General features: G+C 29.2%; 2 protein-coding genes across 3 annotated transcripts; both read left to right on the top strand.

The window, feature by feature from the left end:
* The first annotated feature begins 711 nt into the window (after positions 1-711).
* On the top strand, positions 712-6774 carry LOC108333098 (uncharacterized RNA-binding protein C1827.05c). 2 transcript variants are annotated; one of them, XM_017568433.2, is made up of 9 exons: positions 718-948; positions 3867-3976; positions 4089-4203; positions 4272-4327; positions 4955-5002; positions 5116-5213; positions 6104-6173; positions 6267-6377; positions 6488-6774. In XM_017568433.2, the coding sequence occupies exons 2-9, from the start codon at positions 3893-3895 to the stop codon at positions 6533-6535; spliced, it is 630 nt and encodes a 209-aa protein (XP_017423922.1). In that variant the 5' UTR covers positions 718-948; positions 3867-3892; the 3' UTR covers positions 6536-6774. The 2 variants fall into 2 exon arrangements, with proteins under 2 accessions (XP_052726893.1, XP_017423922.1); XM_052870933.1 differs by having other exon boundaries at positions 712-948; positions 6267-6774.
* A 1318-nt stretch (positions 6775-8092) lies between these two features.
* On the top strand, positions 8093-9658 carry LOC108333731 (uncharacterized). Its single transcript, XM_017569207.2, has 4 exons — positions 8093-8497; positions 8737-8884; positions 9076-9169; positions 9266-9658. Exons 1-4 carry the CDS (start codon positions 8295-8297, stop codon positions 9433-9435), a joined length of 615 nt encoding a protein of 204 aa, XP_017424696.1. The 5' UTR covers positions 8093-8294; the 3' UTR covers positions 9436-9658.
* The last annotated feature ends 5300 nt before the right edge of the window (positions 9659-14958 follow it).

The raw sequence follows: 14958 nt of genomic DNA, 5'->3' as shown, positions 1-14958 counted from the left end.
TCAACGGATGTGACCACATCCGTTAACAGATGTGCCACATTCGTTTAATAGATTTTTAACAAATTTTTTAATTATTATTTAAATAATAATACATAAATTAAAATTAATAATAATTATTTTATTAAATAAAATAAAATTAATTTATAAATAATTAAATAATAATTTTAAAAAAATTAAATAATATTTATATATTAATTTAAAATATAAAAAATTAAAAAACTAAAACCTAAGAAAAAACAAAACTAATTCAACGGACGTGGCCCAGGTAGTAAATCTGTTTTAATATATTTATAACAAATTTTTTAATTATTATTTAAATAATAATATATAAATTAAATTAATAATTATTTTATTAAATAAAATAAAATTAATTTATAAATAATTATTTTATTAAATAAAATAAAATTAATTTATAAATAATTAAGTAATAATTTTTAAAAAATTAAATAATATTTATATATTAATTTAAAATATAATAAATTAAAAAATTAAAAAAAAAAAAAAAACTCAACGATATAACACTGTTGAAGAATTTTTTGTTCAACTAATGTTAACATTCGTTAAAAAACAAAGATGGAATATAAGATATTTTAAAATATAAATAATAGTTTTAGAATTTAAAAAAAATACGGTGGTACAGATAGCAAAGTGGCATGGTTGCGGGAGTAACCCTCTTATACTAATGGGCTAAGTCTTAAGAAAGTACTGTGTAAATCTTGAGAAATACCACTATTACGTTTCCCCTCTTCTTTTGACGATGAAATAATTTCGTTCCCAAACTTTTGACATATCAGAGAGTAAAGTGTTAGGGTTTTTCTTCCTTCTCCCTTTACTCGCCCTTTTCCCTCCTTTCTTCTTCGCGCCGGACTCACCCCTCTCCAATCGCACCACCATCACTCACGCCGCTCTTCACCTTCACGTCACGGTGGTAACCACCCCAGAACTCAGGTTTGTCCTCTCTCTCAAGAGTTAATGATTTGGATGTAACGAGTTTATGATTTGAATGAAAAAAATCTTATTATTGTGCAGAAGAATAAAGGGGTTATGTTTATAACTCTTTCTTACAACGAGCTCTGTTTAACCCACAGGCTCAACAACTAAAAAAAAAGACTTACAACAAACCCTAACTCTATTAAATAGTTATAATAAGAGGGCAGACATACATGATCCATAAAATCAAATTTAAGTAACAACAAGATGGATTTTTAGAAAAAGAAGGAAAATAAGAAGTTGAGAAGCTGAGTTCAGTAGCAACAACCTGTACAGATAATTTCAAATGTAATGATCAATATGTAGTATATTGTAAAATAAATGAATCGCTACTCTACTTATTTAAAACGCATATAAAGATGCATTTAGGAAAAAGAATTAAAAAAATTACTTATCACACTTGTAACAATGGAATAAATTTTGGCTTCCTCCAATTCTGTATTAAGTTAAAATATATCCAAAACAAGCAGTCTGATTTTTATTCAGATCCTAGTCAATCTAAAAAGGCAAAGCATACAAGCTTCAAGATATCCTTAGTAGTGATCTTTAAGGTCCAATGCAAAAAGAAAAAAGGCAAGAGTTTGATAATCATATCAACATATTTATTTGGGTGGCTGCTAGTCGTAGCTAAACTAACATTTGAAAAACGGAATTGAGATAAAACGAGGAGTCCCCTTCAAATGCATTGCAATCCCTGCATAAAATGCACAGACGTCGATCTTTTAGATAAAGTTTCTAGATAGCAAATCATACCTGCAAATTCCACAGCCAGTTCAATGGCACTGCCGCTTAGATATGCACATTATAAAACAAGATAATAGCATAATATGAATTGAAAACCTTCATAGTTTAAAAGTCTTTCAATCATTGCATGCCATCACTAAGCCACAAAATTTAGTAAAAAGGGATAAAGTTCAATTTTAAGTAGATGAATTTTCAATTGTTGCTTACATAATCAATATAAGTTGTCAAGTTTGTTAGTTAAAATTTGTTTTAATATTAAGAATGCATAATATATATTATACGAAAAATGAAAGTTTTAGTAAGGATTTATTTCCCATTTTAAAATATTAATATTTTTGTTAATTTATTAAAACATGATTAATCTATGGAATATTGGTTGCTATTCATTGTTAATAAATGGGTTCATATATAAATTTGTGTTTGGGAATTTTCATTATGCAGGTTTTGTATGTTATGTGAGTAGGGAAACGAATAATCCTGAAAACAAAAGAAAAAACACCAATTTCTTTCTATGGCAGTTATTTGCATTATAGCAGTCAAAGAAAGTGTCACCTTCTATGCCGGTTAGGTTTACACTTATCGTAAAAGGTCCACTTTTCATGCTGGTTGGACATGAACCAGTCATAGAAATTGACACCTCCAATGACAGGCATGACATATTTTATATACTGGGTCCCTTGCTCCTCACATAGAAAATTGATCTTTCTTGACCGGTCCATACTCGGCATATAAAGTGGAAACTCTCTATGTTGGCTGTATATATGATGGATAAAAACAAGCAGCCTTTTTTTAATAGTTATAAAAGGCGTTTACTGTACTGCTGTGTTGTACAATATGTAAAAACACTCTGTAGATACTAGATAACATTCATTACACAAGGAAAAACGTATGTGGGTGTGTATAGATATATATAACTGTGATTAATTTAACTAGCTTGAGATATCATTTTATATCATTTATAGTTTGATTGAAGTTCTTCCTTTTGTCATACATTTCTTGTTTTATGTTATTCTAAATCCTTTGTGAAATATTCTATGATCTAGTACTTTGAAAACAGGAAAGTAAGACCTGCAATATTTCATGTAGAATTGTTAGTTAATTCTCAATAAAATACATTTTATTTGTGATTAGCAAGTTGATAGCCTTTTAGTTAAAATCTTATGAGAACCTAACCTCGGATTTAATATAATATAGGATGATTCTAGAATATTTCCACCAAACAAAATGATGAAAATAGAAAACAAAAGATGGGACAAAATAAAATCTTGAAAGATGTCATACCACTTGGAAGAATTTCAACTGATGAAGAATCATACGATAAGATTTAAGAAAATGTAACTCACTCTTCCAATAGAAAGAAATCTCCTGAATCCTTCTTATACTAGAATTACAAAATCTTAAATAAAAGAATATAAAGAAAAGAAATTAAATTCTAAGAAGATTAAATATATTGTGAATCCCTTCATGCACTCATCATTCTCTTAGGTTGGAGAGAATTTGTTCATGATAAATAAAAGTATTATATAAACTCAAAGTAATAAAAAGATGAAGAAAAACTATCTTTATTGAAATCGAAATCTTATGAAAATCAAATATCTTATTATTCATATGCTTTTATATCTTTCTCTGAAATCAAATAACAATCTATAAAAAACATTAAACAATATTAACATTAAGGGACTAATAATAAGTTTCATAACCAATTCCATCTAATGCAAAAATTGAATAGCTAAATAAACTTTATTTTGTGTTCTATTATTAAAAGAATTGCACAATAAAGTTGGAGGCATATAAAAAATATCATTTTCAACTTCTCATTTCTTTCTTTTTTTCTTTGTTTTTTCTTTGTTTGTATTATTTTTCTAACTTTTTAATTGCCTTTCTCTAATCTCTTTCATCCTTCCCCTAAACTTTCTATAATTTATACTTTGGAATATACCTTCAGAAATACAAAATTTGTACTTTGAATTATGTAATTCAGAATGTATTTTTTATTTTACATTTTGGAATGCACAATTTAAAATATTGTATTTCAGAATATATAATCCAAAATGCAATCAAAGGGGTTAGGGTTTTGACACAATTCCTCACCACCCTTATTTACGACATCTCACGAAGGCGATTCTTTGCAGAGTGGTTTAGCATAACAGACAGCGAAATGGGAACAAAGGCAAAGAAAGCTATGAAGAAGAACATGAAAATGGCTTCCTCTAAACAGCCATCCCAGGGTGCTGATTTTTTGGTATGTCGATAATACCGATTCTGAGCGCTCTCTGTTTTCAGTTTACTTTTCCTTTTATTTCTCAATTTATTGTGTCAATGTGGTGCTTAATTTTGTTTCTGAATCGGTAAAGCCCTTGGAAGGTGGTCCTGCTCGCCAGATCGCCGAACAGAAGCCGCTGGAGAATACTTCCACGGTATTGCACGTGTCCAGGATTCCGCATGGATTCTATGAGAAAGAGATGGAAGGTGCTCATAGATTTTCTTTCTGGTTTTTTATTGATTTTGTGGAGTGTGTTTACAGTTGCATTTTGTAGGTTATTTTGGGCAATTTGGAACCATCAAGAGGTTGAGAGTCGCGAGAAATAAAAAGGTTGGGCTTGCATGTTAACTTGTCTCCTTTAATGTCCGTGCTTTTTATTATTTGCATATTGTGTGATTGTGTATCAACTTGATAATTGAGGCATACTTTGTTTATTCTGGTTTATTTACTAATGTAGTTAATTTGACCTGTGGATTCAGTGATTATTTTTGTATAATCTTTTATTCTGGTGGATGGGTGTGTGGCGTGCACTATGGTGCTTGCGCACATTATTGATTATCATCAGGATAGATAATGCACCCCAAAGAGTTGTCAATTTTGACATAATGCAATGTATGGTTGTATGGCGAAAATTTACTTTTCTTGTCTCATGCTCTATTTGTTCATGAGTGGTCTTAATTTAAGATAATGTTCCAATGCAGAATATCAATTGTGTCGTTAATAGTTATGAGTTTCTCATAGAAGTTGAAGCCTCTGTAATCAATCAATATTGTAGTAATTCTGCTTTTGTTTGGTCCTTACATTTTGAAAAAAGCTACGGGTTTTCAACCATCAATATATTTGTTTCATTAAATACTTTGGGGCTGCAATATTTTTTTGTTGTTACCGTTTTAGGGATGATGGATATTGGTTTTAGTTGATTGATACTGACAATATATGTTTCTTGTTCTTTTACAGACAGGAAAATCAAGACATTTTGGGTACATAGAATTTGAATCTCCTGAGGTATTTGTTGTTTCTGCAGATTAATTGATTGTGTTATGACATGACAAATTTTGGTGCTATTGTGTTTGTAATAGAATTCAGTTTCCATGTTTTAATAGTGCCTTGATTTGTAGGTAGCGAAAATTGTAGCTGATACTATGCACAATTATCTCCTTTTTGAGCACCTTCTCCAAGTTCATGTTGTACCTCCAGAGCATGTTCATTCAAGATTGTAAGTTATTAATTAATATTTTTCCGGATCTATTTCCTTCTAAGGATGCCATTGTATGTTTTTCTTAATTGTAGACCTTAGTGTCTAACCATCAATTTTCTTTTCACTCCTTTCTTTGCATGTGTGATAAAGAAAGATATCTATTTAGAGTATTGAAAAAAATGACTAATACAGAATTAGGAATTTCCTCAACCATTTTGGGTGTGCACGGTTGGTTAGACTCAGACTATGATGCATGGATATGATTCATATCTGATACGGCAGTATGTTTATTTTGAAAATAAGAGGATGTGGTACGTGACCGATACATAGTTAAGAATGTATAAAAGTTCTTAAAAATATAATAAATATATAATTGTTATTGTGTGGATCCAAACTAAAATCAGATTCCTTAGACATTGTCAAAATAAAATAAATTGTTGTCATCATAAAAGTATTAGTGTTTCATTGATTGGATACTTCAATACTTAGTATTGGTGATACATTGAAGTATCGGTGAGTGAGAGGACTCAAATTATTTTATAACCATTTTTGTTCCATACATGGGAAACTTTTGTCTAGTTCTTGCTTTACATGCTCATTAGCTTGGTCACATTTTGTTCATAGGCAAAATTGTTTCGACACCCCCAAACAAATCCCTCGGACCTTGGAAGCTTCTCTGAACAGAAAGCCAACTAGTAGTCTGGAAAATTATCATATCCCAAAATGTGCATGTTTAGTTGGTTATAATGCCTAGAACTGCCTTTCAGCCAAATAACTCCACATGGCTGAAGGAATTGCAATCCTGTAAAATGGCGTATTATGTGCCTTGATTTAAGGTTAGAAATTAAGTTTATTCTGTTGAATATGACCAAAGGTAACAAATGAATGTGTGGCATTTTTCATCATAGATGGAGAGGATTCAGTTATCGTCACAAGCCATTGGATTATGTCCAAATTGAACGGAAGCGTCATGACAAGGTATCTAGTTCATTGGATAATGAAGTATACCTGGTTGATATTTCTCATCTGATTCTGAGTATTAAGTTCTGTTTCTTGATGCTGTCATTCCAGGAAAGAACCTTAGAAGAGCACAAAAAATTGGTGGAGAGGATTCTAAAACATGACCAAAAACGACGGAAAAGGATAGAGGCTGCTGGCATTGATTTCGAATGCCCTGAGATCGTGAGACTTTTGCTTTTATCATTCTGTGGTTGTTCGTTTGTTTTCACAAATATAGAATTTTGTGCATCTTGAGATTTGCTCTCATTTTACATATATAATTGCTCATGCAGATGGGTAACATCCAGCCTGCTCCAAAGAAAATAAAGTTTGATGACTGAGTTGGTAATCCGACTCATCTTAAAAAAATGTTTTTGCTGTATACCCTGAGAATATAGTGCTGAGCTACCATGGTCACGAGTGTTCACAACTGTAGAGTCTCCTGGTTTAGGATTTGTAGTATTATTATTTTTTGCTGTTTTGGAACTTAACTCTGAAACCTTGTATCCCTCAAATGTTTACTGGAAGCATGGTCCATTTTATATATTCATCAACTTTTAAAGCAGTTGATCACCTTCAAGGCTCATTCCTGTTTTACTTTTTTCACCGGCCTCCTCCAACTCTCCGTGCCTAGCCATTTTCAAATAGCTCACTTTTTTCATTAAAAGTATTGCCCTTTTTTGGTCTTCAATTGCATTCTTAATTAGAGTTTGCGCACATCTATTGCTTCGTTTCTTAGATTTTGTTAACATTGACAATCTGGCAAAAAAATATTTCAGTTAATTTATTGACTTCTCATCGAAGTATTCATGGAAAGGAAAAGTGGTTTTAATCGTGTATCTTGACAATACAGACTTGGAACTGCTTATATTTCCTCTGGTTCTCCGTGTACATGGTCATGTTAGGCTTCAAATTACCTCAGGTCTTCAAATCCTTTCATATTTTTTGAAGAACTATTTTCTTGAATTTAAATTATGAAGTGACATTAAATATAATTTATTATTTGATACTATATGTTAAAAATACTTATGTTATATATTATCTATATCTATTTGAAAAGGTCGAGAATAATAGTTTGCATTTTTTATGAACTCCATCTCCATTTCCCTAAAAGAATATTATATATATATATATATATATATATGCCCTCCTGTGAAATATCACATTTCAAGAAAATTTATTTCTTTTATTGATTTTTTTTGTATTAATTATATTAATATAATTATAATTCTTTTATTGAAAGTTAATTCAGACATTTTAGATTATGTTGCTTCACATTTGCTACTTGAATCCAACAGTAGTAAAATATTTGAAATACTATAATGTATCTGATCTGATACAAATAAAATAACAAAATAGATAATGAAAAATAAAATAAATTATTGATAAATGATAAATTTTCTTATAGTTATGAATATTATGTATAATAATTTTTTCAAAAAAATTGAATTATTATTATACCTTGTAAATTATATAATGTTGTGCTCTCCTTGTTTTTCAATCGAGTTTCCTTTCAATACATATTTTACATGAAAATAAAATGCGTTATTATCATATTTTCTGTAAATCCTTTTTAATGATATATGTAATAAAGATCCTCTCCTATGATATGCTACCGCCATTACTTCTAAAACATTATTAATAAAACTTATAAATTAGAATTATTAACATTACTTAAAATATTTTTTAAATAATTAAATTACTCATAATTGACTTGACCGCCTAAAAATGAAAGTTAAAATAAAATTATCAGTTTTCGTATTGAAATGGAAACTAAAAGTACTTCTAAAGATAGTAATGAATAGTTTCTAGGGAGATTCTGCCAATTTTTTTGTTTTGGTTGTTCTGTTTTGCTTTGATTTTATCAGTACCGAAAAACATAAGTTTTCAAACTTAAAATAATATTTGATTGAGTATAATAGACGTTAAATTCAATCAATTATACATTTGTACAACCCTTTTAAGACAAAAAGGGAAGATACATGTGAAATTTCACAATCTTAAGAGGTACCACCATTGCACAAGAAACTTTGTGCTACCCATTTGAATTTTAAATACCCAAACTACCCTTTTCTCTTCACTTTCTTCACGCTCTCATTAATGGGTGGTGGAGTGAAGAGTGCGGTGGCCAAGTTCACTGCCACCGGGATCAGAAGCGTCGTGCCGCCTGTCCAGTCATCTGTTCAGAGTGCTTCTGAAGTGTCACCGGCAGACTGCGGTGAAGACAGTACGGCGAGGGTGGTGTCAGGCAGTGTTCCTTGTTTTGATGAAGCCACAACTGAACTAAAACATGCTCTACATAAGTATACACACTCTCTCTATCTCATTGTTCATTTCCTTTGAGTTGCATTCCATGCTATAATAAATCTATTATTCTTTTATTGGTTATTTAATTATTGATATTATTAAACTCCTATCAAGAAACAAATAAGTAGCTTTTGTGTTCTAACAGATATCTTGTGTTGTGTTATGCATTATCGTGTACTGATTTCTATGGACCTTTTTTCTCTGCAAACATCATATGAATGTGATCATATTTCAGGAAATACCTATCTTCAAACTCCACCGAATACCAAGGCTTTGCTCTTCCTAATCAAATATCTGTTCTGTCACCTTCTCATTCTGGTTTGAAGAACAAAGATAGTGTTTTTCAGGCTTTTCAATTGTTTAGTGAAAGTTCAGAAGCTCAGGTAGTGCTTTAATACTGCATAGTTTGAAGAGTCTTTATTAATCTCTAAGCTTCTTTGATGAAATCCAAAATAAAACTGGCCATCCAACAGTTTTTCAAGTTGAGTTACAATAAAAATATATTCTATAAATTAACATAATATAAACAAGTTTATTAATCTAGGGTGCACTGAGTTAATACCTGAATGAGCAGAATGTTGTGGCTTCTATTGCCTGTGACCCAAATGTATGGAATGCGATGGTGCAAAATCCTAAACTACAAGATTTCTTCCATGCACAGCAGACAGGTAAAGGGGTCTGTTTTCTTGATTTTGTTTCAGCCATTGCAAAACTCTCTTTCTAATTTTGATGGATGTTAATTAAAGAAATCTGTGGTGTAACAGATGGTTTTGAAGTAGAGAGAAGTTTTGATGAAAAAGTTGAAGACTTACCTTATTCTTATTCAGTGTATTCTCTTGTCAATTTGCTAAATATTCTCCGCAATGTAAAGTTTACCGTAGTTGAAATGATTGCAGCGTGTCAATTCACCTTCAGAATAAGTTTGGGTTCTTAATTGCTGGTTATTGATTGGAGAGGAAATGCAAAAGCAAACTTCATCGATACATCATTGTGAAGGAACTTTTATGTATGTTGAAACTTGCTTTAAGTTGTAAGCAAAAATGAGTTAAAACACACTTTGTTGAGCTCTAATTTACTATATGATTATGATGGCTGGGAATTTTCACAACTCTATTATTCTTGAAAGTTATTTATAAGATATTAATGTATGCTATTTCGTTTGGTTTCTCCACCATTATCGTGGATCTCTATAACTGTTTTTTTCAGTGGAATTTAGTGATATCTTCGGAAAATATTGAATTGTTTAAATCCGCCACGTGTTTATGATTTAGGTATTTTATGTTATTTATTATTATTTTTAATTTATAAGAATAAATACATTAAATTAGATATTAGGTTAGTTACAAGTTTATTTGACTAACTTTTTGCTTAATCTTTTAATGGTCATGGATGACACGAAGAGGGAATATGTTAAATTGTGTTTTCAATTGTTTTTTACAATTTTTTTTCAAAATATCTCATTTTGGTTATGAGGAAGTTACATGTTCTCTAAGTTCCGTGTGTCCTAAAGCTCGTTTTTTTTGTTTGTGTTAGTTTTTTAAATTGTTCAGTCAAATTGAGAGGTTACTTGCATAAAGTAATTTGATGCTAAAGTTAGTAAATATTCGATTAGTTGAGTAGTTAATGTCTAATGAATAGAATCACTTACCTCTTTACCTCAAACTTGTATTTATAGATTTTGGGATGAGTTTTGGATTAAAAAGGGCCTAATTGATATAATCATGTTTTGCCGTAAATTAATCTCCATCAAGCATAATCGATGTTTAAGGGTAATCGTTTAGTTTGTATGACACAATCGTTTGATCTCTTGAATAGTCGTCTTGATGTTTCAAACTGTGTCTACCGTTCAATCCTAGGTTAACCGGATGACCATATACGACACTCATAAAGAAAATTGGAAGATAATTTTTTGTATTAAGTAATTAGTTGATAATAGGTGCATTTAATGAAATGTATCATATGAAACTTGTCAATACTTAAATGACTTTCTTGTTTAAAATTTGTTTTAATTGTGTGTTATTTAGAAAACTCTTCTTCTTATTGTGTGTTATTTGTTTTAATTGTGTGTTATTTAGAATACACATATTTTTATATTGGTTCATCTAACCACAAATAATACATCTAGTTGTCAATCAATTGATTGAGTTCTATTAAATAAAGTAATGTTATAAAGTATAATGTGAGTATTTTTTGGACTCAGTGGATACTTCTGACTAACCCTTTGAGTATTGCTTGAGATCATAGGTACTCTTGCTGCACCACTTGACTACTCTATTAAACAAGTCACTTATAGCTCAATCAAGTATATTATTTCACAAGTCACTTCTAATTCAACCAAGTATTCTTTCACAAGTCACTTATGGTTTAAACTAAATATTTTTTTGGTTTGCAAATACTCTTAATTGACCTTGTTTAAGTATTCTTTTTATAAGTCATTTCCACCTAACTTATATTACTTCACTAGCCACTTCTAGTTTAAGTATTTACTCTTTGAACATAAGCTACTATTGACTAATAATAAAGTATTCTTTGATATATAATTGGTATAATTGGTGAACATATATCACACTTTAGCTCACTAGCGAGGTTGATCATTTGTTGATGTATGTAAAATTGATATTCTCCTCTAGCTTTTTAATTGAACACAAACAATGTTCTTTTTTGAAGCTCATGAATTTTAGCAACATTTTGACACTATAACATGGTCTCTAACGTTTTTCTTTTACTGAATAGTTTTATAGACTTTGAAGAAAGTAGGTGTTGTGAAATCATTGATCGCCATTGAACAACTTTAGCAAATTTTGAATTTTTGTTTGAAGAGTTTGGTATTGATGGATGCATATGCACTCCATGCAATAATAAATGTTCTTTCTTCATTGAATTGATGTACTTATCTTTTTTTTTACAATGTGCATTTTTTCTTGATTTGTCTTAAACGGTAATGTTGTATGAAGTGGGCAATTCTCCCACAATGTTTAGTTCAAGAATTTGGTGAAGAAAAAAAATACCTTTTCTCTTTATTCAATAAATCTAAGTGATTTGTCCCTTTTCTAACAAATCTCTTTTGTTATAAGAAAGTGGTAAACTTCTTTACAATATAAAGTAAGCTTTATGTGCTTTCATATGATATGAGGTTAACTTATTTCGAAGGATTTATCCTCTGAAAATTTCTATTTTGTGTTATGTTAAGTCAAACATAAAATAAATATTATATAATTTCTTAAACGAAAACTTGTATCTTTTAGAATATGTTGACATAAACTATTATCTTTGTTGGGACTATCGAGGAGGAGGTTTCCTGTGGGTTACACAAACACCAATAACATCCGAGCCAATTATATAAGGTATCGACATCACTCTTTACCCAAAACCTTAAGGCAAAAGGTTAATAGATCTTTCATCTTTATATACTACTCTACTTTCTTATTTCCATCCAATATGGAACTTGGACTGACACTTGGATACCCAATAATCTTTCATATAAAAACACAACCATACTTTCATACTTAATTATTTTTAACACCTAATAAAAATGATAGAGTATCGGACTTTTTCACTAACACATTAAGTTAATATAGAAGTTTCTAAACTTTTAACTTATTTAATTCCTTTTTATTCTTGTATATTTTATTATACTTTTTATTATTTATATTCCTTTTACCTATAGTTATTTATTTTTATTTTGTACATATATTATTAATATTATTACACTTTTTTTATTTGTTGGATTCTTTTCAAATTTTTATGTAGCTCAAATAAAAAGGAAATTTACATTATCATTGAAGTAATTAATGTTTCATCACATCATACTATATGAAAATTGTAAACATAAATTTAATGTATCACTAGTTTAAATTGAGAAATAAAAAAAAATTAAAAATAAAGAAAAACTAAATTACATGTCCAAATAAAGAAAAAAATTCTATACAACTTTTGAAAATAGAAGTACGAAAAAGTTTAATTATTTAAAAAATCTAAAATTATAATTGAATAATATTCTTTTTTTGAGTAAAAAGCATAAAGTTTATTTATATAATGAAACTTATGTATGAACTAAAAACTAACTTATAAGCTACCAACTGGCATATCATAGTTTATCAGTTACTTTGTTAGCTTATCAACTAGTTTTTGTCAAAAATACCCAAATAAATTTAACTTCCAAATTAGCTATAGTTAGTTAATGGAATTTAATTATCATGTTCTAGAACATACTAGAAACTTCTAGAATGAATATTTCTTTTAGACTAAAGTTTTAGACTATCTGATAAAGGCCTAAAGTGTTAGATTAAAAGTGATTTATATTTGTAAATTTTTCTCTCTTACAAGTTTATCTCAAAAAAAGGAATTTAGATTTTATATTCTCTTGTAAAGAATTATACTTTGTATTTCAAATTATATTTGTTTAAGTTATATGAAAGTGGTAAATGAAAAAAACTCGTGAAATCTAAAAGCCACTAATGTTAGCTTTCATTGAGGCTTTTGCATTTGGGAATGCAAGATAGCTTTCACGAGAGTGGGAAGAGTTGAGAATTTTGCGAACGAATGTGTTAAAAATTTGGGAACAAAAAACTGGGGTTGGGATTTGGATCATGTAATGCTTTTTTAATTATTTTAATTTTACCCATAGATTAATTAATATTACCTATGCTTTTTATTTTTCCACCATCCTCAATCCGTAGGTGATAGTTAATTGTTAACACTTCTCTTGGACATTCTCTTTCTTGTGTGTCAATAATATTACATACGAAAATATAAGTGGGTACAATAAATTCATATACAAACCTTATTTATGGGTATTTATCAATGAAAAATTGAGTTTTCTTGTAGTGATGTTTTAGATGTTTCTAGTTCAACCTCATGAAAAGTTCTTTATTGACAAACCAATTTGTAAAAATAGAAAAAGTATAAGCATTGAACTTCATTAAAGATTATTGTAAACATCACATCGTAGCATATAAATTTAAAAGGAAAATTATATTTTACCGAGTGTAAGAATCATGTTTCACTGTAATAAAAATATTCAACAATAATATTGAGTTATGCTTAGTGAAAGCATCATGCTATACTATATAAGTCCAGAAGGTAAATGCCACATTTTATAGCAAGTGTGAACATCAAGCATTATAAAGGTATTGTGTCATAACATTGAATTGTATATAGTATAAGCATTACGACATCAATTTGTAGCTATTAATATAAATCAAATAATCTATTTGATTTAATTAGATAGTTAACTATTATGATAGCTAGAAATCATATATTTATATTGCTGTAATTATGTTAAGAGAATAGAAATATAGAAATTAAAGAAATTTTTTGTGTATATATAGATTCATGGTTTTTTTAGTAAATTATGATGGCTTCTAACATAAAAATAAATTAAAAAAACCTATCTCTATAGTTTCCGTTGTGACTTATATGAACGACACACTCACCATGGAACGACTTGGCAACAATAAGTACATCCAGTATTAAATGCACAAAATAAGATCAAAGACAGAAAACATTTGAGGCACTTGTAATTTGGAGGAGTAAAAATAATTTGGTAGTAGCATGATCAAGTGCTCTGAAGTAAAGTTTAGAGGCATGACACTTGGGATGTAAACTTTTGTTGGTACAAAAGGTTTTATTAAATTTGGGTTTTAAACCAAAGCAACCTATGACTTAGTATTGTGACAATACATCAACAATAGCAATTGCATATTATCTTGTCCAACATTATAGAACAAAACGGATTGAGATTGATAGACATTTCATTAAAGAGAAATTTGAAATTAGAATAATTTCCTTTCCATTGTAAGGTCTGAATTGCAATTAGCTGATGTCCTTACTAAAAGAGTGGTAAGCAGAGTATTTAATGAGTTTTTATTCAAGTTGGGAATATGTGATATCCATGCACCAACTTGAGTGAGACTATTAAGATAAATAAAATATTATGCTTCATTTAATTAGGCAATTAAATATTACGATTGCTAAAAATAAGAGATTTATAGAACTATAATTATGTTAAGAGAATAGGAATTGGACATACCTAACTTAACAAATATGCTAAGTGATGGGCCTAACAAGACTCATTCAACTTTATTCCTAAAGTGGATGAAAGATATTCTGAGATATATTTATTGGTACAAATATTCATATATTAACAACATATGTGACCAAATTTGGTAGTTTGATTACGCCATGATATCCCCTAATATCATATATTTACAAAATATATGGTATAATAGGTAATATGTCACATTATCATTGTCATTTTGCTAATTATAGTATATACGATAAACCATTATATTTATTATATTATTTGATATTTTTTGATATTAATAGTAAGTTATTGGGCCTAGAAACCTTATAAATACACATGGTATTTCATAGGACATACACATAGGATTGAGCATAAGTCACTTAAAAACTCTAAACTATAGTTTATCTATATTGTTGTTTTGTACTTAAAAAA

This window comes from Vigna angularis, chromosome 11, assembly GCF_016808095.1.
Source record: "Vigna angularis cultivar LongXiaoDou No.4 chromosome 11, ASM1680809v1, whole genome shotgun sequence".
Lineage (NCBI taxonomy): Eukaryota > Viridiplantae > Streptophyta > Magnoliopsida > Fabales > Fabaceae > Vigna > Vigna angularis.
This window is presented reverse-complemented; position numbering and strand designations above follow the sequence as displayed.